Genomic DNA, 19,413 nt, shown 5'->3' with positions numbered 1-19,413 from the left:
AAGGGCTTTACTAGTGCTTGTGTTAACCCAGTTACACCCAGAAGGAGCCCCAGTTATCAGACAGTCTCTAGTCAACCAACCCCGTGGTTTGTTTAGTGTCCACCGACCTGGACTCACTGAGGTATAAGGGAAAGACTTTGTTCCCTAAAAGTTCCTGTTAACACAGTCATTGGGAGAATTCAGGTTCCCGAACTGAGCTTCAAGCCACCTTCTGTAGCTCAGTAGGGGATGATTTCTCTCATGCAAAACCACCTTGGGTTACATGCATAGTTGTGCAATGCATTCAACTTCTGGTGAAGGTGATAGAGAATAAGAGGAGTTAGGGATTATTCTCAACCTTATATCATTATTTACAACAATACTCGAAACTGGAGTGATTTTGAAACAAGTATTTTCACATTTGGTCCATTTGTTTTTATTTAATGCTCTTGTAGATTTATTTATTCTGATTTTGCATCCGTGTTTTGGTTTTTTTTTTCAACAACTTTCTTTGCTATACAAAATACACAGAGATCACCCTTGCTATCAAATGATTAATGTTACAAACTCCTGCAAACAACGTTAGTTCTAGTCAATTTGAATTTATCAGAAAATCTGCCTATTTCTCTCTAGTAAGTTGGGCAATTTAGCCAGTATATTCCACAACTGCTAGTTAACCAGTGTGCATTAATTATTGGCTTCAGAGCAGGGGAAAGAAGTGAAAGCTGCCTGGTGTCACCCACTTGAGCAGTGCCAAGGCAGGTCCCTCTGTATCTGCCACAGGACACTGCAATGGAAAGCTTTTGGAAGGCACATGCACAGGAAGACTGGAGAAAGATTGCACAAGTTATTCAAATATGTCCTTTTTTTTTTTTTTTTTTTTAAGACTTTCTAATCTCAGCTAATCTCCTTTAACAACATTATTTTATTGTGTATGTGCTTAAATAGTTTCCTGTAAAGGAAAGGAAACATGCCATCAAATTTCATTACGAGGCATTATGTTAAGAGCCCTGCTTTGGGTGGATGCAGCAGTTCTCTGCTATTTGAAATAATAAAGAAAATCTTGATTTTTGTCCTCTCTGCCTGATTGGGCACTGAAGTGCACCTTTCACCAGGGCTTGCAGTAATACAGGAATTGTTCAGGCAGGGCATAACTTGGCTATCTTGAGTCTCATTTCAAAATCTAGAGGAAAGTGTTGGCTCTGGGGGCTGTTACTCTTGCCTTTCCCAGAAGTGTGTCTTAGTCAAAATAAAATACTCATCTTCTCATCATGCCTTGCCTAACTCCACTTTTGCCTGCAGATCCACATTGCCTGTTGCCCTTCTCAGGCAGTGCCATGTAGCAGGTAAATCCCTCTTGTACCAGGTTTCTTTCTTTCTGGCAATGCAGTTTCTACCTTTTTGTCATATCCAAGTCTCTTAACACTCCATTTGTCTTGCAAATGGCAAGTCTTTTCTCAGAAAAATTCAGATAAATTTCTCATTGCACAAATGTCATTTCCATGGGTCCAGCTGTAAGACCCTTTCCTGTCTAAGAGAGGGACCTTGTTGTTACTTCAGTTACTTAACTCAGTGTAGACCTTCTCTAGCAAGTGCAGGGAAAGGCTTCTCAGACATAGGTATATTTTGAAGACTCAAATTATGAAATGGATGCAAATTTATTATGCCAAAAGTTTATAGTGACCCAAATTCAGATCACTACAGTACCCCAGAATGCTGATATTTTCTGATAAGAAAACCCTTTAGACATATCTAGGCTTTCTACACTCAGTTTAATGGAACTTTTCATTGGACAATAGTCTTCCGTGCAAAACTAGTTGTCACTCCTCAAACATTTCCTCCTCCACACCTGCCTGCTTACTGCTGCCCACGTGGCAGCAGCTGTGCTGCTCTAAGTTTCCTGGCAAATCCCCTCCTCAAAATCCTCAGTTTGAACCAATCACATATTCTAATGGCCAAAAGTAGGGGGTTTTATTTAAGATTAGAAGATTTTAAAATTAATTTTAAATACATTTGCTTTTTGGTATTGGAGCCCTGAAGCATACAGGTCTTCAGGCTCCAGTGGCAGCCATGTATCTTGGAAATGGCTTTGTAATGAAAGCTACACTTCTTATGTAATCATAGGATTCAAACAACTGTGATTTATAGAAAAATATTGAGAGATTTACCATAAGTTAATGGAAGGAAGGTTATGCAGTCTCCAAGAGAGGCATATGAAAAATGCAAGTGATGACCAAGTTAAGATTAGAGCTCTTCAGGTACAATGTGAACACCACAGAGACTTTGTCGTGGATGTAACACAAAACACGAGGAGCTAAGCTGTTCTCAACAGCAGCTTATTTTTTCACATTAATGTAACTGATTGACAATTAATTAGCACTTGCAGCATAGGTAGGTGTCAGTTTAATGTGCCAGCAGATCCAAGGATCTCATTTAGCCATTAAAAAACCTAAAACCATGATCTGAGCAGTCTGGGCAGTGCCCAGGGAAAATATTTCACCTGGCAGTATCATATCCAGGAATGGGCTGGGCCTATAAATTCTGAGATCCTCAGAGCCCCTGCTGAAGCTGCAGACTGAGGGAGCTGCTGCTGGGCACTCACAGAAGCACAAGGATCATTTATCTTCCCAAAAATGTGTAACTGTGAACTTCAGGAAATGGTTTTGCTCTTTCTTCACTGAATTTCTGTGGCACTGTATGAGGGAAAGCAGACCAGAGGATTATATTGCCACTTTTTTTTTTTTTTTTTTTTTTTTTTTTTTTTTTTTTCTCCTGTAGCATCAAACCTCCCAGTCAGTTTATCTTGAACTGCACTACACATTTCCAGATAAAAATTATTATGGTCTTCTCCCACTCTGGGCAAATTAAGATGAAGAAGATGAGACAGTTATTTTAGTCAGGTTCAACAAGCTTCAACAGAAAGAAAACACTGGTGAAGTTTTTAGATTCCCCCCTGGGCTGTTCAAAAAGCAAATAAAAAACTTATTTTACTTAATCAGCTTGTTAAAAGAGAAAGAAAAGGCCTTCCTCTAGGGCAGAACAGCTGGCAGCAAGGGTGTTTGTTTGTTTGGGGTGAGGAAGGGAAGAAGAAAAAGGTAGGTAAATTGTCTCCTCCTGGAGCTGTGAATACACACAATCGCTTCTGTTTCTCAGACAACTCTTTCCAAAAACAGGCGGCCAAAGAAAATCAGAAACCCCACATTGGTGACGATCCTGCAGGGGCGTGAGGATTTCAGCTTTTGCAGGGAAGACACTCTGCAAGCAAATCCGAAGTACCCATCTGCTTAGAGCAGACCGGAGGCGTGATTTAATTTTCTTTGGGAGACTGGGCTGGCTTGTGATGTGGTTAACTTCTATAAGCAAGCAGATGTTAAACAGCCCCTTTCAAAGCTGTTGCTTGCAGCTTGTTATTGGTTCAGTTTCTAGGTCACTTTTCAAGTCAAGGCAAGAGATTATTTATACCAATCGTTTGCTTTTACTTTTAGCACTAAGGGGGAGATAAAAGCAAATGGGTGCCCCAAACATCCACCGGCAATTTCTATAAACAAGCCATGCACAAACTGGGAGCCTGTAAGAAGAAAACCCAAACTGCAGTTGAAGATAGTCAAATATCATAGTAAAGATTCCAGAGAAGGCCTCAGCAGATTTTCACCATCTTCACTGGTTTTCTGTCAGCAATGAGTATTTTCAAACAGGATTTGAATCTAAAGGCTCTTAAAGAAGCAAGAATATTTCCTTATGTTCCATCTCTCAGCTCTGCTAAGAATTACATAGCACAAGTAGTTCCCCTCCTCACTGATGAACAAGGGTTTAAGAGTTGAATCCTTGTCAATTACAAGGTAAGTTTTCCAGAGACTCCAGGGGCAATGCTTTGATCATGGCACAACTGAACTCAAACAAAATGTCTCCAGAAAAGTCAATATTCCTCAAAAATTCCAGAGTAGTCCAAGTATCTCTAGTCCAAGCCCAAAGAGCTCCCTGAGGAAGAGGAGACAGGTTGTGCATGCAAGTGTGGTTCTTCTGTTTCTCTAGATCCTGTGCAACACCTGTCTTTCCACACATTCCTATAGACCTCATCTGTTTCGTAATGCTTAAGCCAAGGGGATAACAGAGGTGGCAGCCCATTACCTTAAACACCTAAGGACCCAGATTCATATTTGAGAACAGACCAGACCAATACTCAGATGAGGTTGGATTGCAAAAGCTCCTCATGCTTGGAAAAAGATAAACAGGATGGTAGGGAGCTGGAGGGGATTATTATTGCTTCATAAAAAATGCTCTAGCATCCTGAATTCATCTGGCTTATGATACAGAATAAGCATTTCTAGTGTACTTTCATGACTTTTGCAGAGTTTTACAAATGCCTGTGAAAACCTGACATGGTCAGAACACGCTGGACTTGCAGCAAATCGTGTGTCGTAGCCAAGACTTGAACTGCTACTTGACAGTAATACATGCATTTCTATTTACATAAATACTGCATACATTTGATACGCTTCTGATTTGAGAAGAAATTTTCATTTTTAATATTGCAGGATATTCCTTGGGCAAGAGAGGGAAATGATTTTTGTAGGAGGAAAACACAGAACTGGGATGACAGTGAGAATAAAGTCAAAGAGAAACTCTTGTACAAATTGCTGTAGTAATTTGCTCAGACAAAGCAGACCATGGACCAAGAGGAAACTTAAGATTGAAAGGTGTTTAAAATGACAAAAATTCTGGACTTAACTAAAATCAGTTCTGAAAACAGTAACAAACGTGAAATGAAGTAACTCATAAATTACATTCTCATTTGAAAGGCAAAAGGCATTTACTGCAGTCTCTGCTTCAGCCTACATGCCTTGGAGGGATGGGAAAGCCATCAGAGAGTTCCAGAATGAAATAATGTCTCAGCTTGGCACAGTGGCAGCTGCATTACCAGCTTCCACAAGGTTTGGTCATCTAGTTTAAAATGAACTGCAGATCTTCAACCTATCTGTATTTTTCCCCTCAAAAAACACAAATGTAAAAATTAAACATTCAACAGTTCAAGTTAGTATTTTTAAAAAGAAAAATGGCACAAAAATAATTCAGAACTTAAAATTTTTATAAATACCAAGATTTGTCAGAATTGAACGACAAACAACTTCCCAAACAAATAGAAAATCCCCACCTCAATATTAAATGGAAAAGAGCATATCCAGCATGGCCCAGAATAAGAAAAAACATCTGAGACAAAGTCCTGAGTGGCATGGAAGCCTTAAAAAGGATTTAGGTTAAAATGATTCTTTCTGAATCAAGTCTGCAGCAATGATATTTAGAGAAGTGTTGTGCAACTGTTTGAAACTTATGCATTAACTGGTGGGAGTTTTATGGATAGAAATATTTAATATAATGCATATATCAAAGCTCATCCAGTTCTGCTGAGTTCTCTAATTGGTTTCCAGGGGACTTGGATTAAGCCCCAGTTTGGTAATAAAAAGACCGTGCAAACGAATAACTGAAATAAAAAGTCTCCAAATCTGCTAGTCTCTATATTCCATGAAGGATAAATACATTTCATCCGCAAGGCAAGCCAAATATTATCCTTTTTACCTTGGGCTATTTGTACTTTTAGAATTTTTTTCCCTTAACTGACCTTCAGAGCTGCCACCCTCCCCTTCCAAGATCATTAATGGCAGCCAAGAGCTTCACTGCTTTGCTTTCTCCTTTTCCAGCTGAAATCAGTGTCTGTCTTGCAGCTGACTTCAAGAGCACCAACTACCAGGCTTTTTGACTTTCTTTGGAAGATGAAAGAATGAAAAGAACTATACACAGCAGGTGCTAATCACATTCTTTAATCCCCACATCCTGGCACTTATTTACTAAGTACTCCTTATAACATGTATGGTCTCACAAGCATAGTCCACTCACCTTGATGATTCTATCATCTCCTCTCACATATTGCTCAGGAGAAACTATTCTAATTTAATAGTCTTTAACAGACTGAATCTAAAGTACAGAGAGTCTAAAGATTTCCCCAGGTTTTATAAGTCTGTAGCAGCAACAGTTAACTGATTCTGCATTTGCCAGCCACTTCCCATGCTGCTGTGCTGCTCATCCTTCCCCACACTTATTTTCAACAGAATACATACAAACACAAGCAAGGGAGAAGACATTTGTGCCAGCTAAGTAGGAATGCTGAAGAAGAAAGCAGGAACAGGCTAAAGACAAAAGTAACTGGAGATCCAAAGGCCTGAATACAGTTTTTAATGCTTAACAAAGAGCCACATGAAGCAGGGATTCCTTTCATGTCAGTTTAAAGTACAAATATATTACCTTATGTAATAAGGTCATTTTTTTTTTCCCAAAAGTTATTTGACCATAGCTGTAATTTTGATGACAGTTTCCACATCCAGATGTGCTGAGGAGATGTTTCTTCCTTGAGTGGTTTAATTATCCTCCAGGCAAGTGTTCACAGTAACCTTGCATGGCTGAGCTGGATCCAGCCAGTGGCACAGTATGGTTGACACAGCACTGCTGCAGGGAAGCAGTGTCACCAGCAGTGACAGTCACTACGGGTCCAGAAGGGAGGAATCTGTGGGAGAAACAAGGACAAGGAGACAGAAATAAATGCAAAGGGAACTAGAAAACGCACAGCAGTAGCGTAAGTCAGAAGTGCTATGTGTCTTCTGAAAAATGAAAGTTTAAAGAAAGTCTCTGATGTAACTGGAAAATATCTGCATGAGTGGAAAATCTGGAAGAATGGCATATGGGAAAGGGAGCATATGTCAAGGTACCTACACATACAGCAGATATTTTAGCATCATTGAATTGGAAAAGTGCAGGGATCAGAACAGAGTAAGGGCTGAGGTGTGTCCTTCCTTCCTTCCCATGAAAGAGGTCTCCTACCCACTGTGCCCTACAGAAATGAGTCACACACTGTCCCTGCTTCAGGCCTGCACAACACGGCCAGAGCCACCCTCATCACTCCAAACACCATCAGCAGTTCACCATGGGGATTCTGTCAATCAGCCTGAGCCAAAGAATCCCCTGCCCATGACACACCAGGATGAATCACACCACACTAATCAATTCCCAGAAACCAACAAACCCTGGAATAGTAAATCAAGAAAAGTAATTTCAAAGTCTCACAAGTAATTCTGACATTTTCTGGGACTCCTGAAGTTCACCAGCACAATTTCGCTATTGCATTTCTTGGCAATAATTTTCTTTATTTTGCTTTTAAAAATCATCACAATTTAACATTTAAAAGGGATGCCCACTGAGAAAATTGTCATACGTATCAAAGATTAAGCAACCAACCTAAACCTTCACAGAAAAGAGAATATGCCTGTGGTTAATAGTCCAGGTACCTGCTGCTTTTGCAACAGCTTCATTTCTGGCCAACACTGTCTCCACCTGAGAAAACACCTCTATCATGGAGGAGAAAGAACTTGGTATGAAACCTTGACAGGTACCCCAGCTTTCTGTGGACCCTGAAAGCCACAGTGAGAGAGGCACCTGCATGTCTTCTTTTACCCATGGACTAAGATTCCTCCACACTCTCTTGTTCTGAAACCAACATTAGGACAGTTTGCAATGACTATCTGCCACCACAGTGCTATGATCAACAGCAACAACAGAAAAACCTACACAGAATAAGCTTTTCTTCACAGACTTCCTTGGATTACCTGTCTGCTCTTCACAGACATTGTCACCTCTCTTCTAGGAAGAGACACAATGACAGGAATGCAATGGATGTAATTTCTGTTTCTTGTCCCAGTAGCACAACTTATATATTATTAAAAACACCTCAGCTAAGGGTTTTCTAGGAATATTTCTGATATAACTGCGGGTATCAACACATTTTAAAAGATTCCTATTTGCCTGCTAATTATTGCTATGATCTTCCACATGAGCTGTACCAGAACCCATCAGGAGCAGCAGTTTGTACTCTCCACAGTAGCAATCACTGTAGTTCAGCAGTTGTAATTATGCACAGTTGGTTGAAAGAGCTTTATAGCTAAACAGATACGATACCTGAAGGAATTAATTCAGTTACTGCTCATTATTAACAGTCATCTACAAAATGAATGATGATTTAACTATCATTTGTCACAGCCGCTAAGAGCAATCCCCAGGACAAATGACAAAATTTTAGTTCTCAGGAATGAATACTTGTCCTTTTCCCAGCTATTTCCATTACTTCACTAGAACTCCTTAAAGAGATTATGAATATCTGTGTCTCATTTTACCCAGCTGCCATCTCTGTTTTTTTCCCAAGCAGATCTGAATTTCTACTCTGCTTTCATACACATTTACTTATTTCTGCATCTCCTGTATTTTCAGCTTTCTTCCCTCCATCCTCAACACCTGCAGAAACCACCATATTCCTGTACAAAATCAGTGCTATCTACTGTCCTTGCTCCCAAAGGAGCACACAATTATTCCTGATCCTGAAGGTTTGGACTCCCAGGACAGACTCTCTGGATGAAGAAACACCTTTCACCATCTGAGGCACACAGAATTAACGGTGGTGATGAAGGCAATGCAGTGTCAGAGCAGCTCAAGGCCCACAGAACCCCAGCACAGCCAGCCAATGCCAGGTTCTCACCACTCTGAATTGAGTCACAAATCTGACAGCAACTAACAAACTACAGGCACCCTTGTAGCTTTCAGACATTCAAGTGGAAGTCATCGTTCATAAATCTTGCTGGTTTCAGCTGTCTATACACAGAGAAGAGCACATGTTTCGTATTATTTCCAGTCCTAACCATTGGTCTCTCTTACATCGATCAGCATCACCTTCCAATGTTTTTAATGCAGCCTTGCCTTGGAGTCCTGCAGCAGCTGAAGGATGTGAGACACTCCTGAGGCAGCTGCCAGGACTTCACGCTTCAGAGCAGCTCTGGGAGCTGGATTTCAGCGCCTGCTGGAGAGACTGAACACAGATTGGAACAATCTCGGCCGTGTGGAAAACGCTGCTGCAAAAGACACGTCCCCACTCACTGCAGAGTCACTGCTCTATCACTTCCCTGGAGAAACTCTTGACATTCTTTTAGGAAAGACTAGAGCCTTTACTTTACTGCTTTTTGGTTTTTTGGGTTTTTTTATGCCAGAGAGATAAAAGATATGCAAGTGAAAATTTTACTGATTAATGAAAAAGTGTATGTGGACTCTGCTTTCTCCGTCTTAAGAAAATACAGTCCCTTTATCTCCTTCCCCATGTACATCATTTTAACAGGCAACTTTCCCTCCCATAGTTACATTTCAGTCCTGATATTGCAAAAACCCCGATTTTTAATAGAGAAAAAAATATAAAGAAGCTATCCAATACCTCTATTCTCAAAAGAAAACGCTGCTCTCTAGTGGAAGATTACAATATGATCTAATTCCATTAGAAGGAATGTTATAAAATTTTCATTTTATCAGTTACAAGAAACTTTGATTCATTTTCACAAGCACTGAAACACAAAAGTAGCAGGGCCGGTTTGTTTTCCATTAGTCTTTCAGATTGGCCAGTGAGATTTTGGTATTCATTCTTCAAGATAAACTTGCTATGGATTTATATCAGTACCATATTCACATCCAAATAACCTGCCAAATATTGATGCACTAAAATATTAACATATTATTCAGTCCTTTTTAGTTTTTCTGTTCTTAGACAGTATAATAGGCCATTTTTTTTTCTCTTCTTTTCTTTTTTCTAACATATTTAATTGCCAACAGATTTTCCTAGGTCTGAATACAAAGCTTAGCCAACCACTTCAAAGACAGATTAGTTACCTGCACAGAATAATTTAGGCAAATAGTATGAAAATCTGTATCCTGTTTGCTATGAGTTTTTAAAGAAATTCCTGTCTATAAGCACAGTGACACAAAATTGAAGAATTCCTGTTGCAGTGGTTCCTTCTCAACTTCTACTGAAACAGTGACAAATGGTCAGACATCAAGGGGTATTTGTCCTGAAACAGCCAACTTTTATCCTACTTGTAGTGAATTTATAAAACACAGCATTCAAATGGCTTTTTTTTTTTTTTTTTTTTTTTTTTTTTTTTCTTTAAGCACAATAAGCAAAAAGGAGAATAGGCCTCTCTCTACTAAATTTCTTCAAGTTCTGGACCAAAGGAGCACAATTCTGGATTTACTTCCAACTTTCTGCAGTCATAACAGGAAGCCTATATAGCACATGCAGCTGTTTTCTTCTCTCTCTGCAGATAAGAGACATGTGTGAAGTAGTTTCCTGATAAACACATCAAGAAAGTATTGCATTTAACGAGAAGTTTAAATTTGTTTTAAAACAGATGGACAAAAATGAAGATGAGAAAGCACGATATGGATATTCAAAAACAAATTTATTTCTTGAAAATTTACACAACTAATTTCAATTAGAACAGTAATTAGAAAATAGAGGAAAATGTGAAAAAGCATTTTTAAAAAAATTAAACCCAAACTAAAGCTAAAATTTTTTTAGAAATGTAAATTTTAATATTCTGAAGTTCCATTTCTTGACTGTTAAATCTGACCCTTAGAAAAAGCTGCTTATGAGTGAAATCCAACAGCTAATTTGTTTACTGACTGTACAGAGAGCTCAAACAATAATTACTAATTCAGAGTGCTCTTGTAAACAATCTATTTTTGGTTGAAACACTCATGAGGCTCAGAGCATGCTCTGAGGACAAGACATAGTGACTTTAAGCAAGATAGGTTTTCTATTACTTATTCATTTACATTGTAAATACCTGAGATTTAAGCTCAGTAATTCTCTACTGTCTCACTAACTAAGCAAATAAAAGAAATGGAGGTTAGCTCATCCATAAATTAATTACATAGAAATATAATACACCCATAAATAAACACAAGGTTCACATATTTTTTACCTCTGCCTCTTTTTATTGTCATATTTAAGACAATGATAAAAGATGTCATTTTATTCTTAATTTTAAAACATACAAGAGGGGGAACCCAGCATCTAAATAGCTCATTTTCCTGTATTTACAAAAACCCAAACCCAAATCAAACCCCCCAAATCAACCAAATAAAAACCAAAACCAACCAAATAAAAAACCCCACCAACCAACCAAATGAAAAAGGAAAGACGTGGTTATTTGTTCCAATACAAACTCCACCCATTTAGGCACTGAGAATAATCTTTATTCACAAAAATGCCAAGCACTATCAGTAGAATTTCCCAGGATAAAACAAAGTGGATAAAACTTCACCACAGGAAAGGTTTATGGGCTTTCTCTCCATGAAGCCCCTACCCATGTTAAATTTATATCTTGAAAAACAAATAGACAAATGAGTAAATGGCAATCTCACTGAGATCACAAAGAAAACTTTAATTTATCCTGAAATTTCTATTGCTAAAACAGAGATAGCAAAATATATGTAGCTTTTAGAGCAGATAATAAATGCATTACATTCTCCACCTTCACCCTGCCAAAATCTGGGCAGATGTAGATTTGAGCATCACACTGAAAATACAAAATAATTCGAGAATAGTTGTGTTGAATTTCACATGAGATCTTGTCTGCATGGAGGATGAATTTAAAAACACACACAGTGGCACCTTAAACCAATAAATTCAGTCTCTAAATGTAGCCTTACACTTTTGGTGGACAGAAAAAAACCCTGCAGCACAAACTTGTTCATCTTCAAACACCAGAATACTCAGCAGCCTGCTTTTACTTTATGAGGACACAACTACAGCTTTTTTCTTTACTTCATTTCTCTCCAACCTTATCCCATGTCATGAGCACACTGAGTATCCAAACACTGCTGACTGAACACTACAATACTCTCCCTCCACAGCACCACATTAATTTAAACATACTACACTGAAATGATTGGAGATCTAGATTCATTCTGAAAACTGCTTTAGTGGACTAAAGCTGAAGATGCTTCCAAATTATTTCACAGCAATGCATAAAAACAGCATCCCTTTCAATTTCTACTTTATATAATAAAATAAAACTAGGTTGTTCAGATGATCCTGCTCAATTATGAAACCTTCCCAAAACTAAGACTGCTGTCAGTTACTGATTCCAGCAGTTAGACAGTTGCTGTCATATGAAAAATTATCTATAATTTGCAATCTTCTTACAAGTCTTCTCAGAATTTAGCAGCATCCACAATGTACAGCTTCTTGTAGCTATGGTCTCAAAACAGAATCCTGGGGAGGAAAATAATTTACTGGGTAAAAAGTTGGGATAAAGAAAAAACAATTAAAACTACCAAAAGCAAAGAGCAAATATTTCAAACGCTTTGAACAGCACTCCTGAACTCACTATGAATTACTATCACAGGCTCAGTTCCAGTTTTCTGAAGTTCCTGTTCTTAACAGCTGCAGACCTCTGCAGCTCATCTTGAGAGGACATTTCCAAAAGCACTCTGGGCAAACTCACAGAACATTCTTGCAATTTTCTTTTTGTTTTTTAATAAAATCTGAATACACATGTAATAAATACTGAGTTAATAACAGCTTCCATCCATTAACAGTAACAGAAAAAGTGAACACTCTCACATGAAAAAGAAAATGTTATCAGGTGAAATCCACTTTAAATTTGTTTCTATTCTCTGGTGCACTCTCTCCTTTCAGGGTCTGTACTAACAAGAGGTGGTGAACAATTGGGCAATTCTTTTGATATTATTTCCAATTCATTCCTATTGAGACACACAGAACTGATAATACACTTTTCTTAATTTAAATTATGTTTCCTTACTATTTCTTGGTCTGCTATCTTGTTTTATGTCCAAGTTCTATGTAACAATGGGAATATGAAATTCATTATGATCAAATATCAGAGGCCGCCTGGGAGGGGTTGATTCTTTGTCTGCTTTGTGTAAAAGTTTAAAAAGTCCTGTTCCAATATTCATTGGAATTCCCATGATGATGCACTCAGAAACACCTAGGAAAAAAAACAAACAAACACAGTGAACATTTGAACAGTAAGGATTTACAAAACTACTTTCATTTGCCCATTCTGTTTTGTGTTGCCTACACAATGTTGAACTTCACATGTAAAGCACCAAGGCCTCTTCACTGGACTGAGTTAAATGTTATGGTCATCAGACCAGTATGTTAATTTAACACTTAAACAGTGTTAAATTCTACAGGAACAACTCAACCTAACCTAAACATCTTCTTCAGTAATGAAAGCCCTTCAGAAGGCTGGTTTTTAGAGAAGGTTCAGTGCCTATAACAGAAGATGTAAAGCAAACTTACTTCATGTTCATTCTCTGACTCAGTGCTAAGGCTTCAGTCAAACCTGGCAGGGTTCCCTTGAAACCTCCCCAAGTTCCCAGTGAGAAAGGCACAGAAATACTTGATCTATAACGCTCCTGGCATTTTCACCACTCAAAAGGTGCTAATTTTGAAGTGAAAGATTGAGTCTGTCCCGATCATTTCTGGTGGTTATAACATTTTCACTCCAATGTGCTGACACATTTATATTCCAGATCTACCAATGTGCACAACTGTTCCAAAGAACGTTCCACATGCAAAGCCAGCTCCCAGACACCACCAGTGTTTCTCTCTCAGCATTGCTGTTATCATACAAATGACATTTTTGGACATTCTTAGGAGTTTAACTTGATTAAATGTTTAAGAAGGTAACAATGAATGCACAAAGGATGAAATAAATTTACTTAAAATTCTGACTTGATTCACAATTTGAATGTATATGAATGAAGATTCAGAAAATATTGTGCACAAAGCACTGTTTGAAACTGGCTACACTAGGACTACCTAGACATACACACAAACTAGTTAACTTTAACATAACACATACATATTTCTATATTTCAATAGCACCCAGAAATTTCCAATGAGCAATTCCAGCTCCAGGAGGGTGGGCATTGCATAAACAGATCTTGAAAAGGGAGAACCCTGTTTTACTTTTTTTCTCCATTTAACCTATGAGATAGACTATTTAACAATTCAGTCACAAAATATATGTAGCTTAAAGAAGAAAACCTGAATTGAATGGGGACAAAGGGAAGCCTTACAAAGACCAAACTTCAATGCTTTGAAGAGGTTTTGCAGATGCTGGGTAAGGACCACAAACTGGAACAGTCTTTGCAATACCTACCACAAACAGAATCCTTCTGTCCAAAGTAGGCAGCATCAAAGAGATGATCTGCAGTCTTTTCAAAAGAAGCCAACATCAACACACTTTCCTTCATTTTTGCCAGTCCAAACCTGGTAATGCCCAGCACTTCACCCTTGATTGATGGAAAAACCCAAAGAGTAAGCCTGAGTAAATAAATACACTATCTACAATACAGTATTGTCATAATACACTGATTCACAGCTGAACATCCTGGAGGTTAATAGTTTGGTAGTAATTAATATTCACATTTAAAAAAAGGCATTCTTCATATACAACATAAGCTGCTATAAATGGTTAATAGATCTTGAATATTGAATAAATCTTGAGTATTGAAAAAAATTGAAAGAAACATGGCCATGAGAAAAACACCCACAATTATAAACTGGCTGCTGAGCTACAAACTTCAGTGGGTTTTGAGGGCACTATCCTGAAGCTACTATTACCTACAGATAAATCTGACCTCAGCTGCCAGGAGATTACAGAAGATGTTAAATCTCCATGTTTTCACTCTCCAGAAAAACAGGTAATTAGCTTTTTAAACTAACTTGACTTGTTTGTGCCTATGTTTGTTAGAAACATCCTGATTATATCAGGTTGCACATAGAAGCCTAAGTCAGAAGTACAGGCAAGAGAATGTGTGGTAGGAGCCCACCAAGTAAAGATCAGAGATGATTTTGTACTAACACGTTGTGTAAGACTGTTCATGTCAGCTGATTCTATATGTACTGTCTGCATCATTTGCCTCCCACATAAGGTGCAGCTGTTACAAACCACTCCCTGTGGGGTTTTCTGCACAGCAAGCCTTAAACTGCATGCACGGCTACCCAAACAGTTGTTTTTCACACCATCATTTTTAGGATTCCTATTTTCAAGATGAAGTTATTGTTCCCTGCTCATTATATCAATTTGTTTTAAATCAAAATAGATCTCCCTTCCCCCAAAGAACTAGAGTAATTAAGTATTTTGTGTAAAATACAAATACCAGTATTAAGTCAGCACAAGTTTGAATTCTTTAAGCCCAGAATGAATTTCCATCTCCCAAGCTCACCCACTCTTCTCAAACACGACAAAATTAGTTTGTATAAACAGGCCATGTAACATTTAGAAAAAACATAGTACAAACCTTGTAAGTCATTAGATCAGACAATAACATAACATGTCTCCTGTCAATGCTCATGCCATGGTTCACCATGGTATATTGAATCTCATTGATAATGGTTGTCCGAGCAGCTTCAATTCCCAGGGTTTTCTCTACCTACACGAGAGATTGTTACATGAATGAAGAACCAAGTGCTTGGAGCAAGTATATTCCCGGAATAAATACTGTCTGAGAGCATATTGATATCCCATTTCTCTGACCACCCTTTTAAACTTCCCCCTTTGAAAAATATTTATAGAAACAGCTTCTCTGAAGTGAACAGTACTGCCAGTGAATTATTCTCTTGTGTTAATGCATTCTGACACACATCAGTGAAATCAGGCTTCATTCCATATCAACTGCTGCATCTGAGCAAAACAAGCACTTGTATAAAGATGCTGTGGGGAAAACCCTCCAGCACCCATTCAGACATTACCTCATAAGTGTTGTTAGAGGATGTTTTTGTTCCTTTCACTCCATGAGTAGCCATAACAGCTCGCAGATTATCACCTTCAACCAGAAGTTTGTATCTTTCCTTTCCACTTTGTTCATCAACATGAATGACAGCTCGGGAAACCTCTGGTATGCCTTGCACTACAACCTTCACAAAACAAAAAAAAACCCCTAGTGACTTTGATGTATACAGGAACACAGTATAAAAGGCTAACTCTTACCAGCATTCAAACCTATTGAGAAGGTCTAATATGAGGAGTAAAGGCTCACTCAAAACACGTATGAGTAAGACTTCTTGCTCTTAAATATACTAGTGCAAAACTGACACACTCTACTGTAAACCTTACTCACCATCTACATTTTATATTTTATGTCAGATATTCCAACACTCAGGTTTGGGTGTCTGAATGGTGGCAGACCCATAAAAATAAAAGGGCAAGCTGTTAATAATAAAGATTCACTTATCTCTGTTTTTAAAATCCTGAGTAGGCAGTCTCCTCACAGAAAGCTGAAAAAATGCCAGCTATTGTCATGTGGTTCAATTCTAGCTGCAGCTGGAAGCAGATGTAACTATTTCATACAATTGCTGCACTTTGGAATGCTTCAGTAAGTGTTGTAAAGGAAATATCAGCACTTCCATTATATTTACAAATATTAGTAAAGGATGGCTTAGTTTCAACACCAAGTACCACCACAATCTAAGAGTTACTGACCCAACCTATCTTCACTGTCAATAGTGACAAGAACTATTTCATCTGGCTACCATGGAATAAATTATTGCCACTAATTACCTCCCAAAAACAAACATGAGACAGCCTTTGCTTTTTTACCTTTGGTAGTTCTTCCTTGAGGGACTGCAATACATAATACATGGAACTCTTGCTATTTTCACGAGGAGTCACACACACAACTGCTTCTCCATGGACAGCAACATCCCCAGGCTTCACTCTGAGTTTAGAGACACAAATGGAGTAGCGCACAGTCTCTGCATTCACCTGTGGCAAAAATGTAACCAGCAAACATCAGCAAAAAAAAAAATAAAATGGAGCAATCTTTCAACAGATTATAAAAAGGAAAAATGTAGGGATAAAATACCCAAATATTGTCTTCTAAATTAGTCTTAAAAATTGTATGAAATAGTATCCTATGCTAAGGGTACCAGGCTGTACTTTAACCAATGGACAGAAATGGCATCCCTGTGTTTAGCAAGACACAAATGCACACGTCTCTCACTTCCAAACAAAGGGGAAATTACCCACTTTGCAAGGAAAAGCAAGATGTAATGTAGCCACACAACATCCATCATTCACTTCCTCTTTTCTAGCTTCCCCTGGTGTGATTTCTGACACAGGATTAAGAGACCCTTTGTAATGTACCTGAGGTATAATAAATCTGGGTAAGAACTGGAAAACTCACCTCTAATCTCAGTAGCCTAATGCGCTCTAAGGACAGCTTCACTAGGATGAAACAGTCATCTGGAAGAAACACTTCCTCAATATATTCAGAAATCTTTAAGAGACAAGGACAAAACAGTTAGCATGCAAATGTGGCTAAAATGCCCCATGGCAATTGGCAAATACTTACATTTAAAGCATTAGCAATAATACAATTTTCTTACCTCTCCTAACAAAGTTTTCTCAATTCTTCCTTTAACCAGACGGGCAAAATCAGGATCATCATCTTTGTCCAGCTGTGCTGTTATAATAGGGGTGCTACAAGAATAAACACACACACAAAAAAACCCAGCTAGGAAATTGCTCAGCTAGAGTACAGATGGTAACTGGCATTACAGCCTGCCTTATGGAATTTTTCTCTTATCCAGTGCAGTATTTAGTAAGATAAAGACATTTTCAGCTTCCTCAGGTGTATTTACGAAAAATTACTCTTCAGGTACTTCAGGCTGGTAAAAACAAGCAAACACACAAGTAGTAGTGACTGTTTTCATGGCACATGTTATTCTAGCATTATTTAAGAATGTCTTTATGCATACCTACAAATAGGTATGCTTCAAGCATTGCTAAGCATCAGAGCACTTCACAACAGATGAGACATCTAAGGAAATATACTTAACAAATAATCACTTTCTTTTATTTGATTTTCTTTCTGGGCTTAAGTATCACAGTTGAGCAGACATCAGATTTTTCTTGTTTGAGTATTTGCATTCAATGATGCCCAGTATATTGCTGAGGACAGGGAAATACTACCATGTATTGCAAATTTATCCACTAGGTTTCACTTGGGCAAAGGAAAAAAAAACAAAAAAACAAATAGATCAAAACAATGTTATTACCTAATAGCCTTTGAAGCATTAATGATTTCTTTGATTCTTGGCACACCCAAAGTGATGTTCATTGAAGCAACGCCAGCAAAATGGAAAGTCTTCAGAGTCATCTGTGTGCCAGGCTCACCAATACTCTGTGCACAAAGAGCTCCTACTGCAGAACCAGGCTCCATCTGTGCCCTGATAAAAAAATACAGAAAGAGATTAGGAAGTGAATAAGAAGATCCTAAGCAAACAACAACAGATACTATTCTGATAGATATATGAGCAGTTTGTTAATGTATTATTTTGGTAAACAAACAAGAGAGAGGTTGAAAGATCACCAATACTTTAAGACTGATCTCATGCAAAGCAAGAAGATGCCCTATCATACAAGCATTCCACAGATACAGTACAACTTCCATAACAGATTAAAAGATGCCTGTGCTCTTCCTCCTAAGCTTCAAGCACTAGATCCAGGATTCTCCCTTCAGGGAAATCCCATATGCTGACATTTACTTATTACAGTGAAAACGATAATTCACGTCTAAAAACACTTAAGACAAATGTAAACAAATACTTCTAGTAAGGGAAAGCAAAAAACTGCTCACTGCTTTAAAATAAGAAATTAACATATACATGGATTTTCTAGAAGAATAAAACATTAGGAAACAATTGATGGAGGTAAGCCACAAAGGAGAGATCACCCATGGCTGCATGTGAATGTCCAAATCCCAGAAGACAAAGTAAATGAAATAAATCTCAATGGATAGAGATTAGTACAGGCACACTAGCATTATCTCGGTAGAAACCAAAAATAACAAACAAAAGAATCCTATGAGTGCATAACAGATCAAAGAACATTTTAGAACCAATTCCAATATTAACTCTGCAGACTGTGTAGATCAAGAATAGTTATCAAGATTCATATAAATTTGAAACCCATCTATTTAGACTTTGCTCTGCATAAACTTCTTGAAGGTTTTCAAAAACCTCCTGCAAGAGGGGGAGGAAGGAAACATGTCTGGCAGTGGGTGTAAGAATGTGAAGTGTTTAAACAATATCCTCCCTTACTCTGAATCCCATCACTTTTGGCTTTTACCAGAATCTGCTGTCAAAACACAGTCTGTGGATATAAGTAATGAGTAGCTAAAGGCTAAAACTGTGCTTGTTGGTATGATTACTATTACTTCAGAGGGAAGGTGTTTTAAACACAAGCAGATACCTTTGCATGCTCAAGAAATATAAAATGAGACATAGAGCATTTTCTTACAATGTAAAAGGATAACCAAAGTCTGTTAATGAAAGGATCTGATTTTGACTTAAGACAAATGTAAAAACCCCATCTGTTAGACCTCTAGAACTTTTGTACAAGACTCAACTCTGCCTTAACAAGCACCTGTAGACAGTGATGCCTTTTTTTTTTTTGTATCCTACTTTTGTCTTGCAATGTTTATGTCACTGGAGCCAATTGTTTCTAATTCTTTGTACTGCACTCACAACAGAAC

General features: G+C 38.0%; 1 protein-coding gene across 1 annotated transcript in view; it reads right to left on the bottom strand.

The window, feature by feature from the left end:
• Positions 1 to 12,362: 12,362 nt before the first annotated feature.
• POLR3A (RNA polymerase III subunit A) overlaps positions 12,363 to 19,413 on the bottom strand; it is a 28,262-nt gene continuing 21,211 nt past the window's right edge. The window contains exons 24-31 of the mRNA XM_083866003.1: positions 17,936 to 18,106; positions 17,264 to 17,357; positions 17,062 to 17,154; positions 16,476 to 16,640; positions 15,629 to 15,793; positions 15,178 to 15,309; positions 14,034 to 14,166; positions 12,363 to 12,851 (exon numbers count right to left, since the gene is read on the bottom strand). Of these exons, the coding sequence (XP_083722129.1) occupies positions 12,703 to 12,851; positions 14,034 to 14,166; positions 15,178 to 15,309; positions 15,629 to 15,793; positions 16,476 to 16,640; positions 17,062 to 17,154; positions 17,264 to 17,357; positions 17,936 to 18,106 (1,102 nt within the window). The 3' untranslated portion in view covers positions 12,363 to 12,702. The remainder of the gene's footprint in view (positions 12,852 to 14,033; positions 14,167 to 15,177; positions 15,310 to 15,628; positions 15,794 to 16,475; positions 16,641 to 17,061; positions 17,155 to 17,263; positions 17,358 to 17,935; positions 18,107 to 19,413) is intronic.

The sequence above is a fragment of the Zosterops lateralis genome (assembly GCF_965231275.1).
Source record: "Zosterops lateralis genome assembly, chromosome: 8".
Classification (NCBI taxonomy): Eukaryota; Metazoa; Chordata; class Aves; order Passeriformes; family Zosteropidae; genus Zosterops; species Zosterops lateralis.
The sequence above is the reverse complement of the archived record's forward strand: the minus strand, read 5'-3'. Positions and strand labels throughout refer to the sequence as shown.